Here is a 19,156-nt window from a genome sequence, read left to right on the forward strand (position 1 = left end):
CGGGTCGATAGGAATGAAGGGGCACCGCCCCCTTGGAGCTGCATGGCTCCTACAGTCTCTGGTGAGTCCCAAACTGTGTTTGGCTCTTGGAATGCTGGCGCTGATTTCCTATGTCCCGTGGGGTCTTCACAATAAACTCCACTACTTGGTGTCACTGAGGTCTCTTCCTTAAGGCTTAAAGTACTTAACACAGCAATATATATTAAGGTTAAATTTTAAAGCATCTATTTGTTTATGATCACATAAGATGGGTTCATGTTTGTGTTAAGATTTTAAAATCCTATACATAGAATCTTTGATTGAGCAAAATGCATACAGGACACGTTTCACAGAATTTATCATTCCTTTCTAACAAAGGGCAAATCATATGAAAAATTCATCGTGGGAGGAGTTAGAATTCATGCAATCAACTTGGGCTAAAAATAGGCTGAAGCAAATTATGATACATGTTTAGTACCTGCTGTGCTTTACCCTTTGGTGTGACACCATTTCCAGGGCTCCCTTTATGGAAGCATGGGCACAAAAGTAATTTGATTTGTGATTATTCATTTGAAAAGTTTTTAGTTAATATGGTCCACAACGGGAATCACATGGTGTAGCCAATGCCAGACTTTTGGGGTGGGCCTTCTCACCTGCCTCTCCGCCTGGTAGAGGTGAAGTCCACGTGGGAAGAGCTCTGAGAGCTTCCAAGCTCTCCATTGGAAGAAGCAGCCCTGTCGTTGCTGACGTCTCCCTTTTCTTGCATTTGGACGTTGACTTCATCATGGCAGACTCCCGACAATCTTCAGGTAAGGCTTAGTAGAGATGAGAACCATCTTTACGTTCTAAAATTTTCCAGAATAGGAATCAAGCTAGATTCGTTTTTCATGAAACTTTTTATTTGGAGATAACTGTAGATTCACATAATACAGAACTAGCCAGTTCCCCCAAATGGTAACACGTGCAAAACTCCAGTGTAATGTTACAGCCAGCCGTTCACAGTGATACAGCCAAGGGACAGAACATTCCATCCACACAGAATCCCTCCTGCTGCTCTTTCAAGCCACACCTACCTCCCTCTTCTGTCCTCTGTGGCAGTCACTATTCTGTTCTCTATGTCTGTAACTTTCCCATTCCAAGAAAGTTACATAAATGGAATCATACCCTGTGTAACGTTTTGGGACTGGCTTTTTTTCACTCAGAATAATTCCCTGGAAATTCATCTAGTCTATCTAGACTTTTTTTTTTTAAAGTCACATGAAATCAATCTATCCCTCCTTGGTCATAGTATACCAAACCCAAACCCTTATCCAGGGAATAGAAGGACACTGTTTTTTGAGATATTTATCCTATACAATCTCAAACAGATTTTAGAAGTGCTAAAACAAGACTATCTTCTTTCCAGGGAACCTGTGTGCGGCAAGAAAGACTGAGGATTAGGCCACTATGATATTCCAGACTCTGCATTTTCACTCCAATAAAAATGAATGTAAGAGCACAGTAGTTGTACGTTTTATTATCACTAGATACTACATTTAATTTTTCTGTCTTAAATGTAAAAATTTAAAGAAAAATAATTGAAAGATGGCTTTTTTTTCTTTGAATAGTCGTGGACTCGTAAGTTTATTTTTAAAAATTTTAGTTTATTTGTTGTTAGGTTTTATATAATGTATGCTTTAAATTGAAGGTAGGATAATTAGTTACCTCAATTATCAATTCTCAATTATCTGAAGAATCATTCAATTCTTACAACGCTGTGAGACTGATTTTTCCCCTCTACTCTATAGATGAGGCTTAGCAAGATTAAGTAATTTGTCTCAGGTCACCTACTAAAGAATTACAGAGTATGGACTGGAACCAGGTATGCTTATGATTTCCAAGGCCCCAAGCCAGTGAGAATCCCAAAGTTACATAGTGCAACAAAGGAAGAACCTTGTTATTGGTTCTTAACAAACTGTTTTGATCATATACCAATAATACTAACTCACTGTAGAAAAACAGATAAGCCAAAAAAAAATTGTAAATGTTTTGTGACATACTACCAGAGCAATACTTTTTTAAAAATCCTCTGGTTTTAGCAAGTAAAATTTCATTAAATACATAGTTTCAGCATACCTCTAATTAAGGATTATAATTCATGTTAACAGCAAACATACTCATGACATGAAAAGAGTTAACAGTGCATTTCTTCCTTAGATGTTAAGAAATGATACCATTATGAAGGCTTCAAAAGAAAAACTTTCTCATAGATGAGCTTTAAATTCCATATTTTTCTATCAGCTTTTTTGCTTTAGAAATATAGGCACTCATGGCATCTTCCTTCAACCGCCCTAGAAAGACACAAACAGATTATCTCACTGACTGATGTATTGGGAAATTAAGAAAGTTTATTTCACTTATTTAAGAATTAACAACCTTTTTGGAGGTTCCATGCTTCCCATTTAGCCTTGCCTTTTAAATCTAACATTCCTGGACACTCTGCCAAAAGAAGGATAGATATATTTTCAAGTTTACTTTTTACTCGATGCTTTTATAAACATTGTTCAGATGAAATGTATTTTTAAAAATATGATTTTAAAAATATTAATATATTAATATATATTGCATTTTAATATATATATACATACACACACACACACACACACAATACCAATATTAATGTCTCCAACTACAGATTGTTTGTAGAGCCCATAGAGTTCTTTCAGTTCTTCATCATCTGGTCTTGTTTTCAGCTTCCTCACATCTTCTGCAATCCTATCAAAATCAGCCTAGAACAAAAGGAAGAAAAGGCAAACGGTGCATTCACTAACTTTCAACAGGCTCATCTAATTTAGGGGTATTTACCACCAAACAGTGGGAACGCAAAAAGAAAGAGGAAGGTTTCAAACAGAACTATTACTGGTCTGATTCTACCAGAATTATCCTAATTTATTTTAATTTATGGATACCTCTCCTGGTACTTACCTGATATTCAGACAACATATGGAGAACTACATAATACTGTTATAAGTGAAAATTCCTTTTTTTTTTTTTTTTAGTAGGCTCGCATGGAGCCCAATGTAGGGCTTGAACCCACGACCCTGAGATTAAGACCTGGGCTGAGATCAAGAGTCAGATGCTTAACTGACTGAACCACCCAGGCACCCTAATACTGAAATTTCTCAATACTGAAAATTTAAAAACTTTTAAAATTTTAAAAAATTTTAAAAACTGAAAAAGACATAAATAAATGAAAGATATTCTATGCTCATGAATTGGAAGAAATATTATTGTTTAAATGTCCATACTACCTAAAGCTATCTACAGATTCATTGCAATCAATCCTTATCAACGTTCTAATGGCATATTTTACAGAAGTAGAAAAAACAACCTTAAAGTTTGTATAGAGCCACAAAAGACCCTGAACAGCCAAAACAATCTTGAGAAAGAATAACAAAGCTGGAGTCATGCTGTGTCCTGATTTCCAACTATATTACAAAGTTATACTAATCAAAACGGTATGGTATTGGCCTAAAAACAAACAGATCAATGAAACGGAATAGAGAGCCCAGAAATAAAAGCATGCGTATATGGTCAATTAATTAATGACAAAGGAGCCAAGAATGTAGAATGGGGAAAGGTGAGTCATTAAACAAATGGTGCTGGGACAACCTGACAGCTACAGACAAAAGACCGAAACTGGACCACAAGCTGACACTACGCACTAAAACCAGCTCAAAGGATTTAATGTAAGGTTAAGTAAGACCTTTTGTTTAGATCTTGAATGTAAGACTTAAGACCACAAAACTCCTCGATAGAAAACAGAGGGGATAAGCTCCTGGACACTGGTCTCAGCTATGACTGTTTGGATCTGACACCAAGAGCAAAGGCTACACAAACAAAAATAAAGAAGTGAGACTCCATTGAACTAGAAAGCTTCTGCACAGTAAAGAAAACCATCAACAAAATGAAAAGGAAACCTATGGAATGGGAGAAAATATTTGCAAATCATTTATCTTTAAAAAGTGGTTAATATCCAAAATATATAAAGAACTTATACCACTCAGGAGCAAAAAGAAAAAAAAATCCATTAAAAAATGGGCAAAGGAACTAAATAGACATTTTCCCAAAGACATACAAATGGAGGCGGTTTGATGCTGCCTGGGCCGTGGTGCAGCTCCAGCCTTGTACCTCCCACAGCCCTGCATCAGTGATGGTGGAGGAGGGCCAGCATGCCTGGGGGAGGGGAGGAGGGAGAGGTCTTGCCTGGGTGGGGTTCAGCGGGTGGGGAGGAGAAGGCAGAGCACCACCTATTGGTCGGGCAGCCCAGCAATGCCTGTCAGGGAGGAGCTGACTGACCAGCACCCAGGAAGAAGCACAAAGGGGAGCAGCAGGTTGGGGATAAAGCACTCTTGAAGAAGACGAGCTGTCCATCCAACAAAGAAAACTCCTTCCAGATTACATTCCGGAGAAGTTAACTACAGTTGGACAGACTAACATAATGACATCATCAGAAAAGTTGAAAGAAACTCATTTGCAGAAGAAAAATGAAGAATGTGAAAAAGGAAGTGATTCCAAGAAAGCTGGAAAAAGGTACAAAAAAAAAAAAGGTATTCTGGTCTATGGGCCAGAATAAAAGCCACTTGGCTCTAAGGCTAGAAGATCAAGATCTGAGAGATTCAAGGCAATAAGCAGCGAAAGCCTTTAGAGAGAATTCTTTATATGGTTCCAGAATCAACAGAACTACTGTAAATAAGTTCCTATGTCTTGAAAATAAGAGGTTACCAGGGAAAAGGGCCACCACCCAGTTTCTGAATAATGCTTGGGGAGCTCAGAAAAAAACAAAATGCCAAGAGGTTTAAAAGACAGTGGCTGGTCAGAAACATGAAAAATTCTAAGCAGTAAATCAAAGCTAAATGAAAAATGAGAACTTGTATGTATAGAGCTTATTCAGTTTAAAGAATTAGTTTTTTCTGAAAAAATCCAATAAATCATTTATAAATTAAAATAAATAAAGAGGGTGCCTGGGTGGCTCAGTTGGTTGAGCGACTGCCTTCGGCTCAGGTCATGATCTGGAGTCCCGGGATCGAGTCCCGCATCGGGCTCCCTGCTCAGCAGGGAGTCTGCTTCTCCCTCTGACCCTCCCTGCTCTCATGCTCTCTCTCTTATTCTCTCTCTCAAATAAATAAATAAAATCTTTAAAAATAAATAAATAAATAAAGACATACAAATGCCATGTGATTCAGCAATTCCACCTCTGGGTATATATCCGAAGGAAGCAAAGTCCCTACCTCACAGTGATGCTGGCACCCCCATGTTCACTGCATCATTCTTTACAACAGTTAAGACATGGAAATTACAACCTAAGTGCCCGATGATGGATGGATAAAGAAAATATGGTATATATAGACATGCACACACATAATGGAATATTGTTCAGCCATAAAAAGGAAGGAGATCCTGCCATTTGCAGCAACGTGGATGGACCTTGAGAGCATTATGTGAGGTGAAGTAAGTCACACAGAGACAGACAAATACTGTAGGACCTCACTTACATGCGGAATCTAAAATAACTAAACTTAGAAAAACAGAGGATAGATTGGCAGTTGCCAGAGGGGGGTGAAGGGTGGGGGAAATGGGTGAATGTGGTCAAAAGGTGGGGGAAAAAAATCTATCAAGAGAAATTTTAATACATATTTCTTTTTATTTTTTTTAAAGATTTATTGATTTATTTGAGGCGGGGGGCAGAGGGGAAGAGAGAGAGAGGGAGAGAATCCCAAGCAGACTCCCTGCTGAGCATGGAGCCGACAAGGGGCTGGAACCCACAACCTGGAGATCACAACCTGAGCAGAAACTAAAAGTCAGATGCTCAACTGACTGAGCCATCCAGGTGCCCCTACACATTTCTTTTTATAAGTTAAAAGCATATAAATTCCACAAATTGGAATATTCCACACAAAGGAATGTCTATGTGCTCCCAGTACTTTAAGATTTTATTTTTTATTTCTTTGAGTTATCTCTACCCCCAATGTGGGGTTCAAACGCAGAATCCTGAGATCAAGAGTTGTATGCTCCACTAAGCCAGCCCCCTGTGTGCTCCTAGCTTTATCCCTTCTCTTTTAACCTCTTTGTTTACCTAAAAAGGGCTTTGGTGACTACTTCCTTAATATAATTTTTCTATTCTTTTTTTAAAAATACACTGTATTTTACCTTGTGTTATTTAAATCAGGGATAAGCAGGAAATGTCACCAGCCTGGGTATCAAACAAGAGAAGCTAAAGGAGGCATTCTACCCCCATCTTCCATTGTCTCTCTCCAATGCATAGCTCCCTTTGATCCAAAGATCCAAAGTCCTAGTAGAGAAAGTGGATAGCCCCGCTGTCACGTCAGAACCCCAGGGATCTCAGCAGAGTTGCTGGATCAAGTTTCCATCCAGCGCCAGAGACAGGACAGTGGCACAGCTACAGCAGTTGTCTGGTGATGAACAGACATCACTTGTAAATCAGAGACCTGGTTCTCCAACCTAAATAACCTTGAAAAAGGCCCAGGGGTCTAAGAAGCATGGGTGCATGTGACAAGGGTCACACACCATGCCTCACCTTTCTGAGTGTCTTTCTAGGAAGTTGTCACCTGCTTCAAACAATGTCAGGGTTAAGAACACAGGTTCTAGGGGCGCCTGGGTGGCTCAGTCAGTTGAGCATCCCATTCTTGATTTTGCCTCAGGTCCTGATCTCAGGGGCGTGAGATGGAGCCCCACATCAGGCGCAGCACGGAGTCTGCTTGGGATTCTCTCTCTCTCCCTCTGCCTTTCCCTCTGCTCATGTGCGTGCACTCTCTCTAAATTTAAAAAAAAGAGAAAAAATAAATAAAAAAAGAACGCAGGCTCTAGAGCCAGACTGCTTTGATTAGAATCTCAGCTTCATCACTTAAGAGCTGTGTATCCTTGGGCAAGTTATTTAACTTGGGTCTGTTTTCTCGGCCAGAATATAGGACAATAATACCATCTATCTGCCAGGTTGTAAAGAAGATTTAAATAGGTTAACACATGTAAAATATTTAAAATAGTGCCTGGGACATGGTGAATGTTACCATGGGATAAGCAGGAAAGGTTACCATTATTATTTTAAGTCTTTTTGGGAAAAAAAACTAATTCTAGAAAAAAACTGGAAAAAAAAGTACTCATAATGACACAAAAAACACTTTGACTTAACAAATACAAAATTGTTTTTATACACTCAGCTTTGTAAGTTACGTAGAAAAAATAAAGACTAGCAAGAAATATACTAAAATATGAAAACAATAATTGCCTCTGATTATTGGTAAGTTCTCTGGGTTTTTCATGCTTTCTGTACTCTCCAAATGTTCTATAGTGTACACATATTGTGCCTGTAGTAAGGATAAAATGAAAATGCTCCACAAGTGCCCAGGGCTTCCTCAGGGCAGGGCTCTTCAGAGAGGTGTAGGGATCTTCCCCTTCAGATTTATCAGCGTCTCAGGTCGTCTGCTTGCTGTGAGGTCTTGCACCCTTCTCCAGTGACAGCAACTCAATTCCTCTTGGCAAGCCAAGCCTCGAGGAGAATTCTAAGGCTTCTCAACAACCATACTAGGTCCCTGCCTTCCAGAAGGAATTTCTGGGAAATTGTTCTTCATATACGGGGTGGGGCATGGAACCGTGTGACAACCTAATAAAAGTCTTGGACACTCTCCACAAGAGGTCAGGCCCTGACAGGGTTTCACACACAACTTCAGGGATCCCTGTTCTTTCTCCCTTCCAGGGTAGAAGCCTGTTCCGGAGCAGGGGCCAAGATCGTTCTTTCCATCCAGCATGCCCTTTTGTGGTGCCACAACTTGATACATTCCTGCTCCATGATGTGGTTCCAATGTACCCTCCTCTATGGGGCCTTTCCCAGTTCAACCACGATGAGCTCTAGGGGAAAGAACACTGGCCTCACATCAGGATCTTGGGTTTGAATTCTAGCTTTGAGACACAATGCCATGGGATTTTATGCAAGCAACAAAACTCCTTTGAGATTCAGCCTCAGGCAAAAAAATGATACTATCAACTTCAGTGAGAAGGTGTTAAGATTAAATCCCACTAAGAACAGATATATTCTTGATTTCGTTCTGGTGACTCTGCCCACCCAGAGCTCATCACTCGGCTTACACTACTTAACAGATGTACTGAATACCTGTGGTGCACAGGCCTTTGCTAGGCAGACAGGGATGAACAGGGCAGCCGGCGCTCAAGGAGCTCAGCTCTGGGGGGAGACGAGCAGGTCAACAATGATCGTGAGAGACTTGCTCCAGTGGAGGAGCTGTGGGCCCTCTGGGGACGCAGAGGCAGGGGTGTCAGCAGGTGGGGAAGCAGCTTTCCCAGCGGAGATGGCGCTTAGCTAAGCCCGAGGGGACAGCACCTGTTGGATGGACAGGAGCATGGAAGGGTGTTCCAGGTGGCACGGACAGCATGTATTAGGGCTCAACAGGAAAGCCAGGTGGGACTGGATTTGTTCCCCATATATGCATAACAGAGGCAGGCGTAAGTATTCATGCCTTACAGAGAGCACTGGTAGGCAGTACCAGCCCCTTTGAGTCCTTGGTGAATAAATCAATGAGTGAGTGAATATTAGGCAGGTCTGAAAACTATCAGAGATGAGAAACAGCTTTAAATGTACAGTTGTTTACACTTAATTTCAAAGCATTCTGAGTCAAAGGGGGAGTTTAGTAATATCCCTGTGCCACTGTGGAGCTGGGCTCATTGCTTTTGGTGAGGAATTTCAGCCTTTGCTAGCTCATTCTTCTAGCACTGGGGCCTCGGGGTCCTGCTTGCATGCATGTGTACATCATCTCCCTCAGAAGGCCTCTCCCCAGACTCTCTCCTGTTCATGTTTTCATAAGGCCCTCTGACCACACCTGGTGTAGCAGTGACCCCAGTGTCCCCACCAACACTCACAGGGGGTGCATCCTGCTTTCCTGGAGCTGGAACGCTCAACCCTCTTACCACCTAGGAGTACTGACCACCCTAGCCTCTGGGTAAATTTGCTTTCCAATTTCATCACAGCTGAAAATAGCCTCTGAAGGTGACTCTCACCTAATCTAGTTTTACTTTCTGCAGCCAAAGAACATGGTCATCCCACAATACGACGTTGACAAAACCTTTTTTGTTTTTTAAAGATTTATTTATTTATTTTAGAGAGAGTGTGTGTGTAAGTGGGGTGAGGGGTAGAAGGAGAGGGGGAGAGAGAATCTCAAGCAGACTCCACGGTGAGCGCGGAGCCCAATGTGAGGCTTGATCTCACAACCCTGAGATCATGACCTGAGCTGAAACCAAGAGTCGGACGCTCAACCAACTGAGCCACCCAGGCGCCCTGACAAAGCCTTTTTGAGCAATCATTTCCCATTGAGGAGCTGAATTAGGAAGATCATAAATTCTCACACTGCATGGTTCTTAAGTCATACAAACATGCATGGAGGGAAAGGGGTTAATTATTTGCCCATTGTAAAATCGTGAATCCCCAAGACTCAAAAAGATGTAGCTTCTTGAAGAAGCAGTCCACCTTTGAGCATCATCTTCTAAGAAAGAAATACATCTAGTTTACCTGGCTCTCAGCTTTGCTAAAAGTTTTGCTACTGAAGTAAACATATTGTAAGTTTAAAATAAAGTTTGGAGGTTATAGCTGAATTAGAAATCCCATTTGTTTGCCAAATAAAAGAAAATACTAAGCTAAAAAGGAATACAGTTTTGATATTGAAAGGTTTGATTATTTTGAGGAAAGCTCAATATGAATTATTTGTCCTACATAAGCGAAAAATATCTAAATGTGCAAGGACACACTTTCCTTATTGGGTACTTACTACATGCCAGGCACTGTTTTACTTGCTTTATGCATGTAGCTCATTTAATCTTGACAGTCCCTCTCCTCCATTTTTGGATGAGAAAACAGGCACAGAGAGGTTAAGCAACCACATCACAGGCTAAGAAGGGGTGAGGTTTGGATCTGAACCTGGCCGACTCTGGAGTATGTGCCTTTAGTCACCATAACATACTGCTTAAAGAATCCTTACGGGGGGGCACCTGGGTGGCTCAGTGGGTTAAGATGCCCAACTCTTGATTTTGGCTCAGGTAGTGATCTCAGGGTCCTGGGATCCAGCCCCACCTGGGGCTCTGCGCTGGGCGTAGAGCCTGCTTGAGGATTCTCTCTCTGCCCCTCCCTCCCTCCCTCCAAATAAAAATAAATCTAAAAAAAAAAAAAAGAATCCTTAAAGAAGTGAGCCATGCTCATTCTGTGAAATTGTATGCAGGTATTTTTTCAAATTTTATTTTAGAAGAATATTTAACGATGAAAAATGCTCCTAATATAGTGATAGGTACAGGAACAAAACTGTATATACTTAAGAGTATAATCGAATCAGGGGCGCCTGGGTGGCTCAGTCGTTAAGCATCTGCCTTTGGCTCAGGTCATGATCCCAGCGTCCTGGGATGGAGCCCTGAATCGGGCTCCCTACTCAGCAGGAAGCCTGCTTCTCCCTCTCCCACTCCCCCTGCTTGTGTTCCCTCTCTCGCTGTGTCTCTCTCTGTCAAATAAATAAATCTTAAAAAAAAAAAGAGTATAATCGAATCAGTGTGTGTATATACACACATATGCCCATGCATGTACATATGCATGCACATGCATGTGCAAGCACACACAGGCACATATATACACACACATTTTTCGCACATACAAGAATGTAATCCCTCATGTTAGCAGTGGTTATCACCTGGGTGAAGGAATTCCTAGTGGTTTTTACTTACTTTATATCTGTTCTCTTTCCCCAAAGTTCCCACCCTGAACATATATTTTTCCGCATATCAGCAAAACTACTATTTTGTAGTTTTACAGATCTCTGCTGTTCAGAGAAACACTTGCCTTACCAAGGAGCGAGGGGGCGCGGGTGGGACCCCAGCCGCCCTCGCCTCCGTCTCCCAGATGGAAAGAGCGCGCGGAGCAGGGCCGCCCGGTGTCCGCCCTCCCCCGGGCCAGCGCTTACTTTGCGAGTAACCAATCCCCGGGGTTCACAAGTGTTGCCATAGGGAGCCCCGGCTCGCGGTCAACAGATGGCACCGGTGCGGTCCCCACTGCAATAAGCGGGTGCTCGCGATGGGGGTGGGAGGGTCTGCGGGGTCACTCCGGACAACTCCGGGGGGGTGGGACTGGGGGCGCGAGGACTGCGGGCGACAGCTGTCCCAGACTCCAGTTCCGAGTCGCCCGCCACCCAGGGGCGTCACGCCTGCCCCAAGCCCCACTCGAGCGCTTCCCTCTGAGGAGGAAGCCCTCTTGGGCGGCCTTTGCACCCTTCGACTCACCTGCAAAGAAGACATGGTGACAGCACTCAGCTACTGCCGCACTCCCGAGGCGCCGGTCCCTAGAGCCCGGGCGGCGGGCCTCCTTAAATGGAGGCGCGCCTCCACCCGCCGGCTCCCATTGGCTGCGCTGTGGGCCCGGCCGGTTCCCATTGGCCACCAGTACTAGGGGGCGGGGACTAGCAGTGAGTGGCACCTGCCCTGATCTCGGCGCCCGCCCGCGTCCCAAGCGGCGCGCCAGGGTTGTGAGCCGCCAGCGCGGCTGCAACTGGAAAGGCGAGGAGCAGGGAATTTAAATGAGTTCCTCTCCGCTCTTGGCTCCCTCCCCAATTCTTTCTCAAGAGGTTGTTTGCAGGACATCGGGAAATCTCCCTAGGGCACGGACCTCAGTGGGGATTCCTTTTGGTATATATCTCCCTCTGCCCTCTCGTACTTCCTAGAAACCTGGATGGCAGTTTTTTGAGAACTCTCAAGCCTCCTCTCATATCTCTAGGCACACTTCATCAGGAATGAAAAAGGCGTCTTCTCTTTAAAAAGCAAAAACGCATTCTGAACACGTGCTGCAACCCCCCTAACTAGCTCTCGGTTATTGTAAAGGCACAGAAGCACGCACCCATTCAGTTTGACCCCATTCTCCAGGGCAACAAATCCAATGTCACTGCAAGTCTGCAGACACACAGAATGGGGTTGTGATTCACATTTGATTAAGTTTTCAAAGAACTGGAACAGCATTTCTTGGTCATAGGAGGAGTTCATTTCCGACTCTTTTAAGAAGAAACCTTCGTGGAGCGGAATGACTGGAAGAACTGACAAATTCAGGGTTTAGAGAGTTATCGATCTGAAACGTCTAACATAACAATGCAAGTGGTGGAGATGAAAGGACCCAAAACATTTTAGCCTGTTTTTGCATAAAACTACATTTAAAAAATATTTGCTTGGGGCGCCTGGGTGGCTCAGTGGGCTAAGCATCTGCCTTCAGCTCAGGTCATGATCCCGGGGTCCTGGGATGGAGCCCCACGTAGAGGGGAGGGGGGAAAAATCCCTGCTCAGCAGGGAGTCTGTTTCTCCCTCTCCCTCTCTCCCCCCCGCTTGTGTTCTCTCTGTCTCTCTCTCTCAAATAAATAAAATCCTTAAAAAATTTTGCTTTACCGGGGCGCCTGGGTGGCTCAGTCGTTAAGCGTCTGCCTTCGGCTCAGGTCATGATCCCAGGAACCTGGGATCCAGCCCCGCGTCTGGCTCCCTGCTCAGCGGGAAGCCTGCTTCTCCCTCTCCCACTCCCCCTGCTTGTGTTCCCTCTCTGTCTGTCTCTCTCTATCAAATAAATAAATAAAATCTTTAAAAAAAAAATTTGCTTTACCTTTTCATGTAAATCCCTTGGTTTTTAAATCTCAAAAATACTTTCATGGTATAATCAATGAATTTTTAAGTAAAAGACAAAAAGCAAATGTTAGCAAAATCTACTGGCCAGGATTTTTTAGTTTTCAAATTTGCAGGTGATGGGAAATACACTGTGGGGTACAAAGGCAAATGGCAACTTCAGAACAGTGAGTGCTTTCTCTGCTGAGGAAGCCCTAACAGTGTTTCAGTAGGGAAATACTGGGGGCAAACTCCATTATTGAGGTGTATTTAGAGCTGAGACATTTGGGCATTACAGTCATTATAAGAAATCAGGAAAAGGGGAAAGGGAAGGTACACTGTGCTCTGTTTTATTCTCTAAGTCTAGAATGTTCTTCTAAGAACTCTTTTCAAAGCATGTTCTTCTCTTGAGTTGCCCTCCCATAAACAGAGGCTAGAGCCATGGTGTCTTGTTCCGCGGAACGAAAAGAGAGAAAAGACAATTGAAATACTGATGTCTTCTGCCCAGTGATAATAATATACCAGGTACAGTAAAAACTCAGCTTTCCTTTGGGAGTGAGTCAATTTGGACAATCAAGTTCCCTTTTTTTTTTTTTTTTTACTATTTATTAAGTATTGATTACAAACCAATATACATACATCCATATATTTAAAATTCTAAAAATAATGGGCACATTTATGAACCTACCACCAGTTTAAGAAATAGAACATTACCTTTACCTTTGTGACTCTCCTGATTCCATTCCATCCTATCCTCCTTATTCATTCTTTCATTCATTCAAATAGTTATTGAGGGCCTAATATGAGCAAGGCACTGTTCTAGGTTCTTGAAAAACATTAGTCAACAGAACAAACAAGATCCTTATCCTTGCATTACATTCTGGTAGGGGGTCACAGACAATAACACATATAATAAGCAGATTATATAGTCTATTAAAAGGAGGTAATGTTATTTTTTTTTTTAAAGATTGTATTTATTTATTTGACAGAGAGAGACACAGTGAGAGAGGGAACACAAGCAGGGGGAGTGGGAGAGGGAGAAGCAGGCTTCCCGTGAGCAGGGAGCCCGATGTGGGGTTTGATGCGGGGCTCGATCCCAGGACCCCAGGATCATGACCTGAGCTGAAGGCAGACGCTTAACGACTGAGCCACCCAGGCGCCCCATGTGGATTTATTTCTAAGGAACTTTATAATTTTTTATTATGTTAGATTAAATGTTTTTAAAAATTTCATTGTTTGTCCTTTTGTAACTGGTACAGAGAAAGGGAATTGATTTTTGTATGTTGACTCTTTATCCAGCAGTCTTGATAAATCTTTTGTTTTTCAGTAAATTATTTTGGGTTTCCTATTTAGCAAACAATAGTCTATGAGTAATGACAGTTTCATTTTGTCCTTTCCAATCCTCAGATCTTTCTTTTCTTTGCTTTTCTGCGGTAGCCAGGAACTAAGTATAATAATGAATAGGACAAGTAGTATATGATTCCTTAAAGGTAATGCTTCCAGAGTTTCACCATCAAATGTGGTATGTTCACTGCAGCTCGCTTATTTCAGTGGATATATATGTTTAGTATGTTTCTTCCTATTTGTAGTTTGGTAAAATTTGTTTTCACGAATGGATGTAGAATTTCATCAAAAGCTTTTTTTAAACATCTATTGGGATGATCATATGTGTCTTTAATCTTGTATTTTAATTTTTTTAGATTTTATTTATTTAATTGAGAGAGAGAGAGAGAGCATGAGCAAGAGAAAACATGAGTGGGGGGTGGATAGAGGGAGAGGGAGAAGCAGACTCCCTGCTGAGCAGGGAGCCTGACACGGGGCTCGATCCCAGGATCCTGGGACTACAACCTGAGCTGAAGGCAGACACCCAACTGATGAGCCACCCAGGCACCCCTTGAATTGTTTTTTGGGGGGTTCAAACTCACAACACCAAGATCAAGAGTTGCATGCTCTATGGACTGATCCAGCCAGGTGCCCCATGGGCTTTTTGTTTATTTTTGCTTTTTGTTGTTGAGTTGTAGTTTTTATATACTCTGAATATTAATCCCTTATCAGATATGATTTGCAAATATTTTCTCTCATTCTGTGGGTTTTCTTTTCACTCTTTTGATAGTGTCCTTTGATGTACACAAGATTTTATTTTATAATTTTTTTAAGTAGGCTCTATGTCCAACATGGAGCCCAACATGGGGCTTGAACTCACCACCGTGAGATCAAGACCTGAGCTGAGATCAAGAGCCAGGCGCTCAACCAACTGAGCCATCCAGGTACCCCCAAAAGTTTTAATTTTGATGCAGATCCAATTTATCTATTTTCTCTTTTGCTGTCTGTGCTTTTGTTGTCATGTCCAAGATATCATTACCAAATGCAATGTCATGAAGACTTTCCCCTACGTTTTAAGAGTTTCAGTTTTAGCCCTTAAGCTTAAATCTTTGATCCACTTTGAGTTAATTTTTTTTAAGATTGATTTATTTATTTTGGAGAGAGAGAGCAAGCACGAAAGCAGGAGGGGCAGAAGGAGAGAGAGAATCTTAAGCAGATTCTGTGCTGAGCACAGAGCCTGATGCAGGGCGTGATCTCACAACCCTGAGATCATGACCCTGAGATCACGACTTAAGCCAAAACTGAGAGTTGGATGCTTAACTGACTGCCACCCAAGTGCCCCACTTTGAGTTAATTTTTGTATGGGATATAAGTAAGGGTTCAACTTCATTCATATGCATGTGGATATCCAGTTTTCCCAGCACCATTTTTTGGAAAAAAACCTCCTTCCCCATTAAATTGTCTTGGTCTCCTTGTCAAAAATTGACCATATATGTGAGAGTTTATTTCTGGGCTCTCTATTCCACTGTCTGTCTTTATGCCAATACCACACTGTTTTGATTATTGTAGATTTGTAGTAAGTTTTTAATATCAGGAAGTGTGAGTCCTTCAATTTTGTTCTCCATTTCCAAGATTGTTTTGGCTATTCAGAGGTTCCTTGAGATCCAGTATGAATTTTAGGGTGGGTTTTTCTAATTCAACAAAAACAGCCATTGGGATTTTAATAGGGATTGCATTGAATCTTTTTTCCCACAGTGCTTTTCATCACCTAATATACTATATATTTTACTTTCTTTGTTTTACTGTCCATCTCCTCCATTAGAACTTTGGTTCACTGCTTTATCCCTAACTTAGAATTCAATAAATACTGTTATCTGTTGACAAAAGGAAGGAAGGAAACATTCTTATGTATCTAGCATCTGGCACATTGCTTGACATAAAAGATGCTCAATAAAAACCGGTGAATAAAGTAAAATGCTATTTATATTTTTCACCTAATACATAGTTATAGACATATATACATATTTCTACATTAAAAGTGCTTCTCAATCATTCGTTCTCATATTGCTTCAGAAAGAATTCTGTGATAATTTAATTCATATAAATTTCTATACTTTAAATAATTCTAAAATTATAGGTTTATGTTTATGTATATGTATGGCATATTTTGAATAGTTATCTGCAGCTGACTTTATATCATATAGACACTTTATTTCCAAAATTACTGTTGCTGGCTCTTTAGGACCTATGGAAAATCTAAAGCCTAGCATCATACCACATTAGGCTTTTGCCTGTAAAAATAAAACAAAACTCTAATAAATAGTCTACTTTAAAAAAAGGAGCGGGGGCGCCTGGGTGGCTTAGATGGTTAAGCGTCTGCCTTCGGCTCAGGTCATGATCCCAGGGTCCTGGGATCGAGTCCCACATCGGGCTCCCTGCTCAGTGGGGAGTCTGCTTCTCCCTCTCCCTCTGCCTCTTCCCCTGCTTGTGCTGTCTGTCTCAAATGAATAAATAAAATCTTAAAAAAAAAAAAAATCCCAGCTTTGTGACCATTTGATGCAAGGTTTTTCAAATCTCTCCTTTATAATAGAAAGACAGCTCTCTGCCAAGACCCCTGACAACCTTCATGTAGTCATGTAGGCAAGGCTTGACTGCAGTCTGAGTCTTGGCAGAATGCCTGGGATTCTTCCTGGAGCAAGGTCGCAATCTTTTCTGTTTGTTTGTTTTAGAGAGAGAGAGAGAGGGAGTGGTGCAGGGGGGTGAGGGGGTAGGGAGAGAGAGAGAATCTCACGACCCTGAGATCATGACCTGAGCCAAAATCAAGAGTTGGATGCCTAACTGACGGAGCCACCCAAGCGTCCCTAGGTCCCTATCTTGTGGGAAACTCCCACAAGGATGTTTCTCTTCCATTTCTCTAGTTTTAGTGGAGACTAATGCTTTTCATGTTGCCCTCCCCTTCCCCCCATCACCTCGCCACCTTAGGGTACAGCTGTGGGCTTCTGTGTAAGTCTATGAAACTGCTCAGCTGAAGTGTCAAGTTGATTTGTTAATGCAGAGTGATGCATCACTCATGACACCTATGGTTATTAATCTCTGGGACTAGGGATATCGTCCCATGGGCGTAAGATCCTGCTGATCTTGCTTTTGCTGTCTTTTAAGTATAATAAATGGTCTAAATCCAATTAGAATCTTTTTCTCCTTACTGACCTTATCTACAGATGTGTGGCACTGCCACCAGCTGTTACTTAGAGATCCCTTAACTGCTTGAAATGCCTCACATTTACATTGCCTCTAATGACATGATTTATCACTAGGTCCCTTAAGCCACTCTTACATCATGACAAGCATATAAATCTAACAATAGTCCAATTCTAGAGTTAATATAAAAAAAAACTTTATTATTCAAAAACAAAATTGAGGTTTTACAGGGTAAAATAATTGAAATATCTGTCATTAAACATTATATATATGTATATGTATATATATTATGTATATGTATATATATTATGTATATATTATGTATATGTATATATACACATACAACACATATATGAGTTAAAGTGATAACTTGAAGACTGTGAGAAACATACAAAAGTGTTATATGGGAAGAAAATCAGAACACAAATTTTAATCTGTGTTATTATTTCACAATTTAATTGCATGTATAAATATGAAACAAATTACAAGGGAACACAGAAAGGAAATATGTTTTGAGGCAATTTGGGTCATGGGAGGATCGTTTACTTTTTTTCTTGTAAAGTTTGTATGATCCAAATGAGAGAAGTTACCTTTAAAATGTAGTCATGTTAGCAAAATTCTTGGGGAAATTATATTGGTGGTCTCAAAATAAAACACAAGCACTAAAGTCATAGAGGCTACTGTTAATTTTTATTAACTCCTCATTCAGGTTGTCACCAGATTCATCACAGAATTATCAAGCACTTTCTGCATGCCAGGGACTGTGCTAATCATCTTACATAGATTATTTCTTCTAATAAGCACAACAGGTACTATTTTTATCACTTCAAGGGTTAATTAGCTTGCTTAGGGGTCACATGCCCAGCCAGAGATGAAGTTAGGATTTCAAGTAGGCAAACTGGCTCCAGAGCTGTGGGATGTAATGGTAGGTAATCTTCATAGAGCGAATGTCAACTTAGATGATGCTATAAATCTAACTCTACACTCTGGAACCTTAGGGGGACAAACACTTGTGCACAATTCCTTCCCATCATTCTAGCATTTCAATTAGATATGTGTGTCAGCGTTTCTCTTACAGCTTGAAAGCCAGATCTAAGACTGCTTAAGCTAGATCTAAGACAGTTTATCATAATGAATCAGTAAGATTCATTTTACGAAACAAAAGCCTCAAACTCGTTGTAACTTCATTCTTTTTGATTGTGATTTTTAAAAAATCACATTGTACTTTAACCCTGTGTAACCTGCAGAAATCTTTGACCAAAAGGAACACGGTTTTTTGTTTTGTTTTCTGTTATGGCCAGTTAGGTACTACGTAGGTGGTAAGAACTGAAAATGGAGAAAACAGATTAAAAAATGGAAAACCAGATTGCGAAGGGAAAAGTTCTGAGAAAAATGGAGAGAGGAAAAGTAAGGGGCGCTAAGTTAGGCTGGAAAAGAGAAAGGAATGGGGTGATGAGGGAGGAGGCTCTTTAGGTCAGAAGCAACGTACTTTCTTCTAAGTTCTCGCCACGGGTAAAACAAGATTCAGATGCCCGACCTTGCAAATGTCCTTCAGCTGTTTTATTACAGTTGTCCATAACTTCCCAGCGACTCCATTCGTACCTTTAGTTTCCACTGGTCGGAGTAGCTACAGCAGACATTTGGAGTTTTCAGAGCTGCTGTCGCAGAACGCAAAGAAGCCTTTACTCTCCTTTCAGGGGGCTCAAGATTGCCTACACTGTTGCCTGTAGGCACTTTTTTTTTTTTTTTTTTTTTTTACCTCAAACCACCCCTGATCCCCCCGTTTATCTTCCTGGTGCCGGAGAGTCGACGGAGATGGGGACACTGGACGGGAACTAGGGTTTTGCGTCCCCTTAGGCAAGCCAAATACAGAAGAGCGAGAAGAGAGAGCCAAGACTGCCAGGCGCTGAAAGGGAGAAACTGGATTAGAAGGGAGAGGGGGACACAGGAGAGAACCAGCCTTCCGGCGGCTACCGGCGTT

General features: G+C 41.5%; 1 protein-coding gene and 1 pseudogene across 1 annotated transcript; one reads left to right on the forward strand and one right to left on the reverse strand.

Moving 5' to 3' along the window:
• Positions 1–856: 856 nt before the first annotated feature.
• On the reverse strand, positions 857–11,421 carry ACBD7 (acyl-CoA binding domain containing 7). The gene is made up of 4 exons (XM_036097027.2): positions 11,302–11,421; positions 2,630–2,747; positions 2,395–2,457; positions 857–2,309 (listed from the first exon to the last, which is right to left on the reverse strand). Exons 1-4 carry the CDS (start codon positions 11,314–11,316, stop codon positions 2,236–2,238), a joined length of 270 nt encoding a protein of 89 aa, XP_035952920.1. The 5' UTR covers positions 11,317–11,421; the 3' UTR covers positions 857–2,235.
• On the forward strand, positions 3,589–4,863 carry LOC118538794 (U3 small nucleolar RNA-associated protein NOL7 pseudogene; annotated as a pseudogene).
• Positions 11,422–19,156: the final 7,735 nt, after the last annotated feature.

Source organism: Halichoerus grypus, chromosome 6 (assembly GCF_964656455.1).
Source record: "Halichoerus grypus chromosome 6, mHalGry1.hap1.1, whole genome shotgun sequence".
NCBI lineage: Eukaryota > Metazoa > Chordata > Mammalia > Carnivora > Phocidae > Halichoerus > Halichoerus grypus.